The sequence below is a fragment of the Phalacrocorax carbo genome, chromosome 21 (assembly GCF_963921805.1).
Source record: "Phalacrocorax carbo chromosome 21, bPhaCar2.1, whole genome shotgun sequence".
NCBI classification, from domain to species: domain Eukaryota; kingdom Metazoa; phylum Chordata; class Aves; order Suliformes; family Phalacrocoracidae; genus Phalacrocorax; species Phalacrocorax carbo.
Genome location: NC_087533.1, coordinates 1,764,094 through 1,779,268, shown reverse-complemented (window position 1 = coordinate 1,779,268; position 15,175 = coordinate 1,764,094). Strand labels below are relative to the sequence as shown.

The 15,175-nt window shown below is 43.9% G+C and overlaps 1 protein-coding gene across 3 annotated transcripts in view; it reads right to left on the bottom strand.

Moving 5' to 3' along the window:
• The window catches only part of FLI1 (Fli-1 proto-oncogene, ETS transcription factor), a 91,346-nt gene extending 86,490 nt beyond the window's left edge, over positions 1-4,856 (bottom strand). Inside the window, exons 1-2 of one of the 3 annotated variants that reach the window (XM_064470680.1) lie at positions 4,453-4,856; positions 2,359-2,467 (exon numbers count right to left, since the gene is read on the bottom strand). In XM_064470680.1, the coding sequence (XP_064326750.1) occupies positions 2,359-2,424 (66 nt within the window). In that variant the 5' untranslated portion in view covers positions 2,425-2,467; positions 4,453-4,856. Of the gene's footprint in view, positions 1-2,358; positions 2,468-4,452 lie in introns of those variants that run through there. The other 2 variants (XM_064470682.1, XM_064470684.1) reach the window with 2 other exon arrangements.
• Positions 4,857-15,175: the final 10,319 nt, after the last annotated feature.

Here is a 15,175-nt window from a genome sequence, read left to right as displayed (position 1 = left end):
TCACCAATCTGAATGAGCTACCCAGGTACAATATCGCACAACTAGTACTGAGTTGCCCAACTTAAAACTTCTCAGAGTCAATGGGAGATATTTCCTTTGTCTTTGGAGGACTTTGGGTCAGTCCTAAGAGACTTCTGTCAAAATGCCGGTGAGTTTGTTAAGCACAGGAACAAGTAGTTTCCCCAATGACATTTGTATCAATGAAACTTTACAGACAAAACACCAAAGACAAGGTCCTTGCCCAAAAAACCAGCAGCTGATGGTGAAGGGTTGTAATAAAAGGCAGAGAGTTCAGCATCGCACAGCCCAGTTATCCCTCCGCTGCTGAAACACCGGATTATAAGTCCAGCCTGAGGAGTTCTTCCTTGTAGATAAAATACATGCTTACGTGGAGAGAACTTTGTCCAAGCACTTTGCCTGCAGGATTGTCCTTAATGAGAAGGTTATCCCGACACAGTTACAGACAGACTCACTCAATCCTGCTATAATGTTAAATTATTTAGGCCTGGATCTCGGTTCCACTTAATTCAAAAGGAATTTTGCTACAAACTGGAGCAGCAGCTGGATCTAGCTGCACAACAAAAGGCAATGATACCATAATATAGGATGTCAAAGGGCCTTCATCTCTTCATTGTAAACAGAACACATCTCAGATCATTTCCCACATACAGGAACTCTGAAGAGAAATGAACGCTAAGGCTGGGCACAGGCTGCAGAACATGTTTCTGTACTTGAACTTTGAGTGAATTTGCTTTTGTGAGATCTCAATTTAATTTGTTTTCCACGGCGTTTCTATCCTTCCAGAAGCTGGTCCACAGCTATATGAATTAAATATGCAAAACTGTATCACCGTCATTCCCTGAAAGACTGAGCTACGAGTGTGATTTTGGGGTATATCAACTGAATGTGGAATCTTGACCATTCCCAGTCAGATTTGCTCTAGAAACCTGGTCCAGAGGGCTGCACAAGTCCACCCAATCAGGGAATTCAAGTAATGCCACATGACCTGGGAGTCATCCCACCAACCTTGCATTTCAAATACTAATACTCCTAACAAACTGCCCGCAAAATGAGCCGTAGCCTAGGGATTATATACAGAAATCATTCAGTGAATCATTTCCAATAATGTGTATGTACATGAAAATCGCAATTGGCGTCTTCTGGATCATTGACTAAGGAAGGGGGGGAGAGAGAGCAACAAAATTCCTGTAATAAATTATTCATTACAAATTATCCACCCAGCTCTAGTTAACACCCTTCTGTGTTTCTTCAGACTGGGAGAGAAGAGGCTTGTGTTTTAGATTTTCCCTAAGTGCTGTTGCATGCAGGGTTTGCCTTAAACGTGTAACCCAGATGTCCCAGGCTTGGTTTATTTACATTCTTGAGAACTGTTGTAGAAAAAAACCTATATGATGTCAAATATAATATAGTACTCAATTGAGTTATAAAGGGACAAGGTTGTGCCAATCCTTCTTTGGTATTTAATCTTATGAAAAAGAAAGAGGCAGAAGTGGCCATTCAAAATATATCCTAAGGTCCATTATTTAATCCTTATAAAAAAAGATACACAAACAACTATTTGGAGCGCAAGACCTAGTAGTATCTGGCATTAGACATTATCTGTAAAACCAACCAAAGTCAGTTCGCCGACTAAATTGTATGGGAGTGTTGCTCAAGGAAAACCATAAGTAACAACTATGAAAGAAATCCCAGTATTAAATAGCATTGCCTGATGTGACAATCCATTTCTTCAGCAACTGAAAGAGATGTTTTGGTTTAACTCATTAAATATTTTTCTCCCTTAAATCCATTTTGAAATGTACCTCACAAAAAAACCATAAACTTTGCAAAAAACCCATAACTTCACATATCATCTTGCATATTGACTTTAGTAGTTGGCGTAGCAGAAAAGTAGAGGGATATTAAATGAAATTTAGCTCTGGTTCAAGACTAAATGGTATCTAGGAAATCAGAAAATTGGAAGCCAATTTAAGAAACCACTATGATATTACATTGGTAGCACACCACCACTATCATATTGGTTTCAGAGCAACAAACCACTACTCTAATGTAATTCAGGACACCCTCACTAGAATACTAGTTATAGTACAACCCATCAAACCAAGCACCAATGCATTATAAAAGGCAAGACCACTCTAACATATTCTTGGTCCCCAATGATATGACTTTTAACTCAACCCTGCATATTTCCAGAATGATAACTGTGATACTTGAGACTCTAACCCCTCTCCCACCAAAGGTAGAGGGATTTTTTACCCCTGCAGTGAGAACGGGAACAAGATTTTCAACTAATACAAATGACCGTGAATTTTGGAGGATTGTAATTTTTGACATTACCTGTTTAAAGATGCTGTCATGTCTTACCTTGACGTAAGACGAAGTGTCTGGTACAGTCTGAAACATCCTTACTTGTTTAATAGATATATTTAAAGGTCCTAAAATTGACCTGAAATTAAAAAAAAAATCAAATCATATATATGTATATAAAAAAAGTGAAGAAACAAAGTATTGTTTAAGAAGTAAGATTAGTAATAAAATTTAATAGGAAGTGATCAAGCATTTAAGTGCACCCTTTAAAGAACACAAGAAAACGTCCACCCCAGTAACTAAAAGTCAAGTAATGGACTTCATAAAGCAGGGTTTTATTTCTGGGCTTTAACAACAGTTTGTTTTTGCTTTTGGATTCCACCCCCCAGGAAAAGAGCCTTCTTCACTTTTGACCAGAGGGAAATGCTTGACATTTGATTAACTGAATTTCTTAGCCAACAATTAAAAGCCAACTGAAATACTCATGTTTTCATGTCGAGACTAGTTAACCCTATTGACTTGTATCCAAGGGTTTCACTTGGCTAAATGAAGGGCAGTTGCCTTTCGTGACTCATTGAAACCATTCCGAGCCATTAGTCTGCCGGCCTCTATTGATTTAAAGAACCTTTCTCACCAATAATAATTAAACAATAAATTAATAAAAATAGCAAACGGAAGTATTGTTCCAAATAGCAATACCTTCCCCCCCCTTCCCCCCGGGTTGTCAATCTCAGCCCTTCTATTTCGGATAGTGCCGTTACTCAGTCTGACAGAGCTGTGCTTTATCTCAGGCTTGCATCAGCGCAGTGCATCTGTTTTTCTGTACTTCTGAGACCTGATGATCTCCTGATGAACAGGGGGGTTCGCCTCTCCCCCCCCAACCAAGTCATCACTACCGAGATGCAGAGATTAACAACGATCGTGAAAAATGTAATGGTCTGTGGGAAACCTTCAGTCACACAAATATCCGACAACTGTTTTTTCTACCGGCTCCTTTCAGGATCTTTAGTCCCCCTTTCCAGATTAGTTTACTGTAATTAGTGCACCATTAAGAAGCAGGACACACACACACACATCCCCTTAGCATGCAGTTCGTAAGTGCTCCTGTTGTGACGGTCCCAGTTTCCCGGGGTGGGAAGGGAAAAGTCAGGAATTTACCCAGAATTTACTACAGAAAATTTATACTACAGAATCAGGAACATGCTTAAGGAGCTGCGCGCGAGCGATCAATACTCCTGGGTGGGTTTTTTTTTAATTTTTTTTTTTTTTTTTGCAAGCTCTTCAAGAGCAGCTGCGGGGTCCTAACTTTGCAGCTAGTTCGGATTGCCCGGCTCTAACACAACCCAGACACCGCTGGTTAATCGCGAAATATCCTTCGTCGGATTAATGCAGAAGCCCGCGCGGCGCTGGAGCTGCCCGTCCCCCTGCCCGGGAGCTGCCAGCCCGGCGGCGAGAGCCCCCCTCGGCCCCTTCCTCGCCCCACAAAGAGCCAGGGAAACACCTCCGTGCCCGCAAAGCCAGCGCCTTTGCAACATCTGCTAGTTTAAAAAATAAAAAAAATAGAGAAAGAAAGCAAAAGATCTCGCAGCCCAACAACTCTGGGAAATAAAAGCTCGCTATCTGCACGTAACCCCCCCTTTTATTGATTTTTAAAGCATTTATTACACGGCCAGCTGGCACAGAAGGGCAACCGATTATAAAATCGACAATGTGTTTCTGATAAGTACAATTCTTTTTTCTGTCGTCCTCCCTCCTAACGCATTCCAGTTTCTTTTGCTTCTGAGCTTGCGACGGGGGGTGGGGGTAGGCAGAGTCGAGGGACAAGGTAATTTTGCTCAGCCAGTTCATTTTCTAGGGTCAAGGATTCCCGTATCGCTTTCCCCTGCTCCCCTCTTTACCCCTGATTAGCGCTCCCCCCACCCCCCGCTCCCCTCCCTCTTATAATTACGCATGTTCGTATAAATAAATACATCTGCATCTTTGGAGCCAGCCCGAAGAAGCCTGCTGCGGATTATTTATCAATCGCATCGCCCTGCCAGCATCAGTCGGAATACGAAAGGCCTCTTAAACTACTTTTAGATTCGCCTCTTGCTTATTCTTATTACTAGTATTTAAATGACTCACCTTTTATACCCTTTCCCCTCAACCAGTGGCAGACCAGTTTGTAAAAATCCAGGTTGAGACCACAAAAATAAAACTCCCCACCAGTTCTGGATTACTACCCTGCCGCTGCAGTTTTGCAAAGAGGAGAGATTAAACTTGTTAGATCCAAAGCAGCGCTGAAGTTAAAATTCCCAGCCCATCCAGACAGGCTGCATCAACCAGGCATTTCCTCAGGGGGCTTCTGTAATGCTCGCAGCTCCGGGACGTGCTTTCCTTTCCCTCTCTTCTATGCCCTCTACTTTTCATTTGATTTCCGTTTTCCCCCTTATCAATATTTCAGCTGTTCCCTCAGATTAATCATGGCTATGTGACATCTTCGCCCAAAGAGCCCGCCTGGCGCTACTCACGACTTTAAAGAAGAGAAAAAAAAAAAAAAAAAAAAAAAAGAAGGAAGAAAAAATTCACAACTTTCTTAAAAAAATATTGCTGAGGAGTCAAGCCGAAAAGAGACGCTGAGTGGAGCTCAAGTGCTACTTTAAATCCCCCCTTTTAAATAAGGAAGTTTCAAATATCCGTTTTTAAATCATCGTTTCTTACTTTGAGCTTTTTTTCCTGACTCTTACCTTGCAAATAGTTAACCCATTTCCCCCTGAAGCAGAACTGAAAATACGACAGACGACGCTGCAGATGCACACGGCTGGCAAAGGGAGATGAAATCGCCTCGAAACTGTTCTCTTCACTGGATCAAGAATTCAGCCTTTTTCTCTGCAAGCCGAAACCTCCAGATCCTTTTAGCTATTTAAAAATACCCTATGAAATAGTAACGCATCTAGGGAGAGAAAGGAAACATATATTTCAGGGATATGTTTTCAGGGATAGTTTTTTCCCCAACGGAGTCACGTTTCTGGGGCATATTGTCATCTCCGAAGGGTTCGCAGATAATATTTTGTACTAACCTGGGCAAGAAACTTCCAGGGGTTTTAGTACGACATCAATTTTAAATGTAACCCTCCGAAGGGTTACCAAAACTATTTGGAAAATGTCCTTCCACTCTCTATCCTCTTTCTCTCCTTCCCGGCTTTGCCCCAAATTCCAACATATTGAAACATTTTTCTCCTTAATAAGAGGAACATATAAAGTGAAGGGGTGAAAGGGCAACTTGGGAGCCGTGCCTAGAGCTCCGCACACAATTTAGTCTCTGGTAGACGAGGCGTTTAGCATTCCTCCCAATTTCCAAGGAAAACAGAATCAGACCTGCACCCAGTGACCAGGGACCTCGCCAGAGCCACTTTTTAATATATAAATTCTTCGGATTCTTTGTTATTATTATAATTGTTGTTGTTTGTGTTAGAAGAAACCGCTTCCCAGGCAAGGTAAAGCGACAGGGAGTTTAGGGAGAAGATAACTTCCGATGGAAGGAAAAAAAAAAATCGAAGCAACAGGAGGGACTTGGCGAGGTGCGTTGGAGAAAAGGGGGATCGGGAAAACAAAAGTGACCAGCATTGTCATTTTTAAATGGCTTTTAAAAAATCGCGTGCACCGGGGTTTGAAATGCCCTTTGCAAGCCTTAATCTCATTATTCTGTGGGGATGTGAACGACTCTTTCTGCACACTCACAACCGAGCTAGCTAGTGACCGAATCAGATCACATTTCAAAGTCATTTTTCATTCTTTTCTCACGTTTCCACGTGTGAATTACACAAAACACGTAGCTGAAGAGGGACCCCGAGGGCTTACTATTGTGTAAACAAACCCCTCTTCCTCTTATTTTCGTTGAGAAGCAGCTAAGAGGCGTTTGCATCTCTTCCCCCCGTGCGTTTTCCCCACGAGTTTCCTTTATTTTTTCAAGCAAACGTGCCCAGAACCTCAGCCTAGCTCTGACAGGGACCGCTGAGCACACACACACCTAATAATCTGCAATGAAATAAACTTTAAAGGCTGGCGTTAACAAAAATACTCAGGACGTAAAAGCACTTACAAGTTCAGGGGAAACGCTTGCCCTGAATCCTGAGCTGAGTTTGCTACCCCTTGTAATCAAACCCCACAGTCGAGTGGAGAAACCCATGTGGCTAGTTGCAGTCATCTTGGGAGCTTTACTAGCCCAAAAGAAAATTGCTGGCAAATTGGAAACAGCTGTAGCGTTGGAGACAAAAAAAAAAAAAAAAAAAAATACCCCCCTCCCCAGTCGCACACACACTCCTGAGCAGAGAAAGTTACAGAAGTTTTGTTTACAGAAATAGCTCCATTGCAGACATGACATTTCAAGTTTTCATCAAGAAACCGTAGGTGACTTGTATGTAAGCAACATTTCATCATTCATCACCGGCAGTGATTTTTTTTTTTTAAAAGATGCCTATGAAATCTCTCCCTCTCTCACATAGGTGCTTCCAGTTCGCTCCCGGGGCAGCTGCTCTCGCCTGTGCCTATGCCCCCTTTAACAGGGTGCTAGCAACACAAACAGCGACTTAAAACCCACAAAGAATTTTATCCAAGGGTGTGTGTTTGTGTGTGGGGGAAAACCTGACAAGTGCTCGATTCTCATAAGCCTGTCGCACAATTGCTAGAACAAATGAAACGGTGGAAAAGCTCAGAGTCCTGCAAAATGTGCTCTTTTCATGTTTTCTATTTATTAGAGACCTTAAGAGAAAACAGACTCATATGAGTCCCAAATGTAGGCAGAGTATTAAAAGAGGCATGTGTATGCTCCAGCAATTACAGCTGAATTTGATTAAAAACGTCATGAGGACTGCAAAAGCAGGAGTTACCTGATACACTAACCCTGAGGTTGCTTTAGGATGAATTATAACACAATTCATTTTATTTTAATAGGTCACTATAAGATTAACTGTTTAAGGATGGAACTGTGCTATAAATGTTTACATCAAACCAGAAATAAGCAAGCTTTACTTTCTGGTTGTTTAGAAATAATGTTTATTACATTTTAAAATTCCTCAACATGTTAATTAGGAATAAGGGGAAAGTATGTGAAGTCAAAAGGAGTTCCAGTGCTTGACATGTAACCACACACACACTTCTGTGCTTCAGTTTCTCTTTCCTAGGAGGAAAACGTGAGGATTTTTAACCGGCCATCATCGTTTCCACATGCTATGGGAAAATAATGACAGCGACGTTTTATTTCCCTCTGCTCCTCTCACGGTCTTGGTCCAAAATTTGAAGGCACTTTGTAGCCTGGGCCCACGGTCAAGAAGACCAGCCGAAGCCTGGGGTGATGCCACTGCCCGTGTAGCCCAGTGAAATCAGCCAACTTTCTGTGTTTGGGAGGAGGAAGCTCCAAGACCCATCTGTGACCGAGGGGCAAAACCCCACAGGCATGAAGGACTTCAGCACACCTTCCCACTTGCTGTTCCCAAAGCAAGGACCGTGTCTTTGAACTTGCTTTAGCTGGTATAAATATATCTCTTAGATAGGTCCACAAAATTGAATAAAAACAGCCTCATGCATTTTCTTCTCAAGAAAGAAAGGGTGAAACCGAGAACTGCCGTGGAGAGATGTTCTTCTGATTTTTCATCTGGTGTACTGCTGGGGAGTTTTTGGATGAGATAAGAACCCCTCTGTGGCTGCAAAGTTTTTTCCCCTGTGCTATCTTTAAGTAACATCTAATATAATAGGTACCAGTGCGTGGCTGGAACTCTAAGGAACAGCTGAATTTAATTCCCATTAGTCGTAATAGGACCATATTCCTGAAATTAAAATATTAATTCTACAGGAAACTCCTACCTGTTAAAATTTATTTTCATTTAGAATTGACGAGAAGGGCAAATATTGAGTGTTTTAACATAAAAAGAAATTTCTCTAATGTTTACTTCAAGGAAAACTGAAGTGATCATCTCAAAAAGGTTTCATTCAGAGAAATCAGAAAGACCCATTTCAGTGAAGATAGGCTGTTTCATTTTCACAACGCAGCTAAAAGCACTTTGATAAATTCCACTGAAAATCAGCAAAACTGCTGTAAATATTTTTGGGAAGAACATTTCAGCTTTGCTAAATGACTCTCTACCATGAAAAACACCTTTGAAACAGAATATGTTTCACCCTGGTCTAACAGTAATGATGAATGTGATTAGTATATTAAAATAAATAATCATAAAGTGTTGATAAAATCATCACAACAAAAGAAAAGCTTTAGTTACAGAGATGAAGTGAGGGGATAGGAAAAAAGGAATTGCCATTATTGTTAGACTCTATATCATTCTTGAAAAACGAATGTTAGGTGAAGGTTCATGTATGCCCCGGGAATTATAAATTCTGCTTAATGGGAACAAGAATCTTCCACTTTTGCTGAACTGTCTTGATTTGAGAACATGTTACCATTGGACTATTTATTTTGACTAGTGTTTGTTGTGAAGTTAGAAAAAGTGTGGGGTTTGTTTTCATTTTAAAAGACCTGGTTGTTTACAAAACATTGAAGTTTCAACTCCCCGTTGTTTATAAACATTTGAGGAAATTATTTACTGTCCATAGGATGTCATGTAACTCTCCTGTTAAACCAGTTTTAGTTGGTGACTGGACTCATGTGTTTCTCAGTTCATGTGTTGTGTTTTTCTTTAGCCTTCTTACTAGACTTTAGAGCTATCCTCCTGCAGGTTAGGTTGGGCAGAATATAAATGTTATAATGAAAGACATTTCCTGACCCAAATACAGTTTAACCGACAAAAGGGCAGGAAGGAAAGTTTAAGGACAGGGTGGTAAAACCTTAGGCCCCACGTGAGCATCTCGGTGGCAGAAGCGGGACAGAATTCATTGCAAACCCTTTACGCCATGTGAGCTTTGATCCTCCTGAGTGGTCCCCAGCAGCCCTTGCACGAAGCCTCTGCTCTCCTGGGATCTCACTGCTGTAGATGTGTCCCTGGTGATGCTTTTTTTACCAGAATTTTTGTGTTCGGTCCCTCCAATGTTTGTTTGGTGACAAAACACCTGTCGGCCATGGCACACCTCATAGCTGCACGTGCAGAGGCTTACCTGAGCAGCTGTGGCCACCGGTGACAGGGCTGCCACCACTCCGAGGTCCCCAGATGAAGACGGGTCACGCTGCGGATCCCTTTGTGGCAGAGGTGCCTGAGGTGAATGCCTCTGTCATGGGCGGTGCCCGGGGCTTCCTTTCCTTCATGCCCCTGGGGGGTCTTCAAGCTTGCTGAGTGGTGAGGGGACCTGCTGGGGGGGGCATGGCCCTTGAGAGGAGAGGGGTCTGTGCTCGGGGAGACCCTGCAGCCCTTGGTGGGGTGGGAGGGGAGGGAAGACGGCCATGAGGCAGGAGCCCTGCGGCTTCTCCATGCCAGACAAAATGGCGGGATGTGTCATGAGGAGCGCCCTGCCCTGTCAGTCTCAGCCAGTCAGGGGAGGGCAGACCCCTGCCATTGGTTGTCATCCCCCAGAGGGCGGGCCAAGGGCCACAGGCAGCCAATGGGAAGGGCGGGACACCTCACACCTCTCCAGAGGGACAGTGACCTTGCCGTTGTGCCGCTCCCCTCAGCTGCCATGGCGGCCTGGCACTCAGCACAGTCCTCCCCAAAACCCCGTGTTCCCACCTCTGCCTCGCTCCCTCTTTTGCCCCCCTTTTTTGGAAGAGGATCCCTCTTCCGCGCCCTTTTTGCCCTATAAGTCTACTGTGCCCCTTTGAGTAAATAATACCAACATTTATCATCCCAAATGAGCCCCTACCACTCTCTTTTGCTTTTGCATAAACACCTGCCTAGCTGATGCTAACTAGAAAAATAGAAGAAAAAAGTAAAAGAAATTAAAAGCAAGCCTCTTCCTCCAGCAGAGTTTTGCTTCTTAAGAAAAGAGAAGTAGCGGTCCTGCAAGTTCACTGCAAGATTCGCTGTTACTTTGCTTTTTCATTGTCGATTTTACATGAAGCACCTCTTCTAGGAGAAGAGAAGATCAAATCTTCTTTTGAAATATAAAACTTGAGGATGCCCCTGTCTCCTGCATAGCTCCTGCTCGTTGCATAGTCCAGCTCCACAGCTCGAACCCTTTGCATCTGCTTGCTCTGGGGTTTCTTCTTTGCTTTCTTTAAGCAAAACACTGAAGTCTTGCACCGCGCTGATGGGAACCTGCAGGTCCATTTGAGCCTCCCTGGCCATTTTTGCCTTGAGCTGCTGGAGTAGCTGCTGCTTGGTAGAGACCAGGCAGCCTGTGAAGACACATCTGGAGCTCTAAAGGGGCTCCATCTGCTCTGGTGTCCACAGAAAAAACAAATGAGCAAACACATCAATTATTTCTTTCCAGAGGTTAATTTCTTGGAAACATCTCACCTTGTATTTGAGTCAGTGTGGATGGAAAGGGAGGTAAGCAGGAGGGAAGAGAGCGAGAAGGAAGTTGGCTCCACCAAAAGGCAACATAAACAGCTGAATGCATGAAAAGGGAAACAAAAAAAAACCAAACCAAACCCCGGAGGTGAATTAAAGAAAAATAAATGGCTAAAACAGGAGCTTGATGCGATTCCAAGTGTTTTGACATGGAAGCATGTTTCCCATTCCACTTTTCTGCAGAGAAGGTTTCTCTTCGAATTAGATGAACCATAAAATAAAAAGGAAATTTAGAACAACACTGTAAAATGGTGTTTTACAGCCCTTTCCACAAAAGGCTTTCCCTTGAAGAGCTCTTATACCTCGGGCCTTGTCTACGCACTATCATCAGACAGCTTGGACTATACCAGTCAAATTAAAGCGTTTCAGTGCCCGCTCCTCCTGAGCAAGGCTGTAGCCTTTTTGGTATAAAGGTGCTTTATGCGAGAATAACTATTCCCATATGGAAAGGAGCGATGATTTGGGAAATCTCTCTGGTTAATATTATGAAGTGCTTGCTGTGAGCGTTTGCTGTATCATGAAATGGCTCAATGTCAAGGCATATCCCTGTTCGCTGACGGGGCCTCCGGGACATCCCTACCAGAATAGAGACAAGAGAAAATACTGAGCTCAACAGACTTTATTTTTACCAGCATTTTATAGGCCAAAGAGATTGTCTGGGACAAGAAGAAAGTAATATTCCCTATGCAAGGAAAGCAGGTGGGAGGAATGCAGATTTGCCTCAGACAAAAGTGTGGAGGGGACGAAATAAGGATTTGAAGGAGATTGACAGGGAAAGTGTGTGCATGAAAGGAGAAGGGAAGGCTCGGTTTCCTTTTGTGTGAATGATGGAGAGCACTTGAGGAATACGCTCAGAGATGCCTGGATGAGGGGCACTGCCAGGAGTATTGGTCTGTGCTCTAGCGGCCTGAGCACATGGAGCCTGGGACACTGGAGCACACTACTGAAGCTGGTGGGTGCTAGGACTGTGACAACAAGCAGAGGAAAACTGAAAACACTGGAGCAAGTTAGCTACAGAATAACTGCATCCAAATGAAAGGCTGTGCCAGTACCTAAGAAAACAAACAAACAAACAAGAATAATGTTAACTCAGTTAGCTAAATCGGTACAAAATCTGTGGTGGTCCAGGCTTCTGCAGGTGATGGTTGTCAGAAATCAGTGTCACTATGGTCTCTGTAAGGCTCTCTGCTCAGTAGCTAAGATACTAAAAGTATGTAATAAATTACAGTTTTTAAGGTAAAATCAGACCATCTTTCCTGAAGGAGAGATGGTTTTCAAAATTTTTCCACTTTAGAAACAACCCTCAGAGCATGAAGACTTCTTCCAGTTGGGCATTCAGAGAAAAGAGTGCACAACCTCACTTTCTCATTCCACAGCCATGCTTAGAGACAGTTTTTTGGGCTGTCTAGAACAATGTGAATTACTGTTCTCTGCTATAACTAGCCCAGGTATTTTTGTCTTTGAAATACATTACAGATGAAGCCTACACACTTTTCCAGTTACTATCACAAACCTTGTCCACATGGGGATAAAAGGTGATTATAAAAATATCCTAGTGACCATGTGAACAGCTACTACCTCGTCCTGCTGGTCCTAAGCCACATTGCTCTAGGTGGCATATGAACAAAGACCAGATGATGCTCCAGGCCCCAGAGAGCTTCTAGATTTACACAACACATTATAAAACCCTGTAGTGTGATAGACTGACCCGTGAGCTGCTGTTGAAGCCAGCATGTGCTCTGCAATCCTTGAAAATCAAGCAGTTTATTTTAGGAGCCTGCCTATGGATTGAGGAGCTTAAATTTGGGCTCCTAATTGGAAAATATTCCAAGTCTATAAGGAGATCAAGATGTTTCCCTCTTCCATCCCAGGCACGAACCCCCCCCTGAACAATTACAAGTGAATCCCCTCTAAGCACTCCTGTTTGCTGCGGGAACTGAAGTCGTGACACTGAGTCACACATCCTTGGGTCTTTAGAGGTGTCCGGTTGCTCGCTCAACTTGTTGACTCTGCTCCAGTCACTAGCCCTATTTCCTGGACTTATCTCACCGAGCAGATTTCCCCTCCTCTCTCTCCCTCCTGTGGCTCATAAACACTTGAAATCTACTGTAAACCCAATCTGGGCTCACAGCTTGTTGTGAGTACAAGCAGCAGCAGATAGCAGGAGATAAGGAGCAAGGCCACATTGTCTTTTTCCAGCCTGCACTGAGAATTCACTTTTAAATCTGAAAATTGTTTGCTTAAGGAAAAGGAAATGTGCATGTGTGCGTTGGGGGGCAGCGAGAAAGGGGAGGGAAAAAGAGGAAGGGAGCTGTTTTAGAGACCAAATCGGGTCGTACGAAAGGGAGGATTGATGGAGATTGATGAAGGAAGTTCAGTGAAGGTCCCGGTGCAACAGGCACTTGTAAACCCTGTGCTCCTGTTATCCTGCCCTGTTCCAAACATCAGACCATTCCCAAAGGGGAGGCGGCGTTTCCGCAGCGGAGCCCGTGGACGACCATCTCCCTCCAGGCACTCCGAGGCCAAGTTTTGCTGGAGTGACACCCAGTGGGAAGTTGCTCAAGCCATGGGGAAGGGTTCCAGGCTGTCTCCACCTGAGAGAAGTTCTGCCGAATTACTGTGCTAATGGTGTGACTTGATCACTAAACTGGTAAAAAATCCCAGTGCGAACACACTTATACCCAGTACTCAAACTGGAACAGCAGAATGGTAGGAAGTCTCTATCTCCCCTCTCCTGCATGCATGAGAAGTGCTATATATTTTGTTGTCCGTATCAGCTACTTCTCGCATCAGCAGAACTAACCTATTTCACTTCCCAGATCAAGAGGAGGTCAGGTCTAACTGCAGGCTTTAGTAAGCACAGCTCTGTTGATGCCTGTGAAGCAGCGTGATTCCTGCCTGACGGTGCTCTGCTGGCAGCATTACGGTGCTGGGGTGGTTATGGTGACAAAAAATGTACTTTACAGGTGCAGCTGACTTTGCTCATGCGGTGGTTTTATTGCACAGCTACAATGCGTAGCCAGAGCAGCTCCAACAATGCTGGGGGTGCTGTGGGGTACGTGAATACTCCCGTGCTGGTAAAATGCTCAGGGTGAAGGAAAACTCTGGAGCTACGTGGCTATAAACACTTTCATACAACTGTTTCTGTACAAGGCAGGGATGGTCCCTTAAGCTGTATCACTACAGCTAACGCAGCAACGCTTTCTAGCACAGATTTTGATCACAGTGACAAAGCTCCCGCTGACTCCTACAGGAAGAGAAATCTGCTCAAAGTAAGCACATCCAGCAGCCCCAGAACACTTCTCTCTGAACCGTGCAACATTTCCTTTTGATCTTTGAGGTACCAAGATATCCCAACTTCCACGGATCAGATAATGACTCAGGGCCCGAGGCAGCCCAGGTCTGAAGGGAATGATAAAGAGAGTTTGTGATTCCTGCATGGAAAGCGCTATGTAAATTTATGAATTGATCTCCTGATGGTGCTGAAGTCAGTAAAACCATCTGTTGACTCCGCTGGGTGCAAGATTCAGACCTTCATTTGTGATAAATTTGGAGCCCTTGGTACGCATTCCTTGAGAAGCTGGGCTACAGCAGGGATATAAGCAATGCAGGGCAATTTGAGGGGCTAATCCTCCTCTCTGTGCACACTTCATATCCAGGCAGCTTTAAGGTGCGTGTGCTGGAAGCACCCACATTTTTACAACAGCTTTCAGACCAGCTACCCCTCAAGAATTGTCTTTGGGAACAAACGTATTGGAGACAACCAGAAACAGGGAGAAATTATGAGGTGTAAGAAAATAAAGAAGAGATTGGACTAGCCATTGGTGCCTTCTTTATCCATGGACCAGGCATACCTCATTTGGAAAACTTGCCTCATTTCCTGGGATCAGAGAGGCTCTGATGGAGCTCCAGGAGCTGGAAGAAGAGGATGAGCAGTTGATTTGGCTGGTGACCAAGTGCTCCATGGAGGCAGCTCCTTGACTTGCAGCAAGTCAATGGCAAAAAAAAGTCTGTACCTAGAGATGTAAGCAGATCCTAGACTTACAGAACTCTCTGGCCCCAGGAAATGGCAGTGGGAATTAAGTACTAATGTGCTTTGTCGTGTGCGATTTAAGAGTCCCAGTACTTTGTAGACCTGTCCTTCATTTTTTCTGTGTTTTGGTTCCCCATCTGCAAAATAGAGATAGTAGCACGGCTCCATTACACACAGCCATTGCAGAGATAACTATGCTCAGATGCTATGGCAACAAGGGCTGTGTAATACTGAAGATAGCAAGGGATGCTAAGGGCAGAGAGCTGGCTTGTGTCAAGCATGGCCTTTTGCTGGGAAAGGATGGAGCAAACCAGCAGAGCCTCCCTCCATCGGTCCTTTCACAGAGAAGCTGTGTGCAGGTCCCACACGCGGGGAGTGGCTG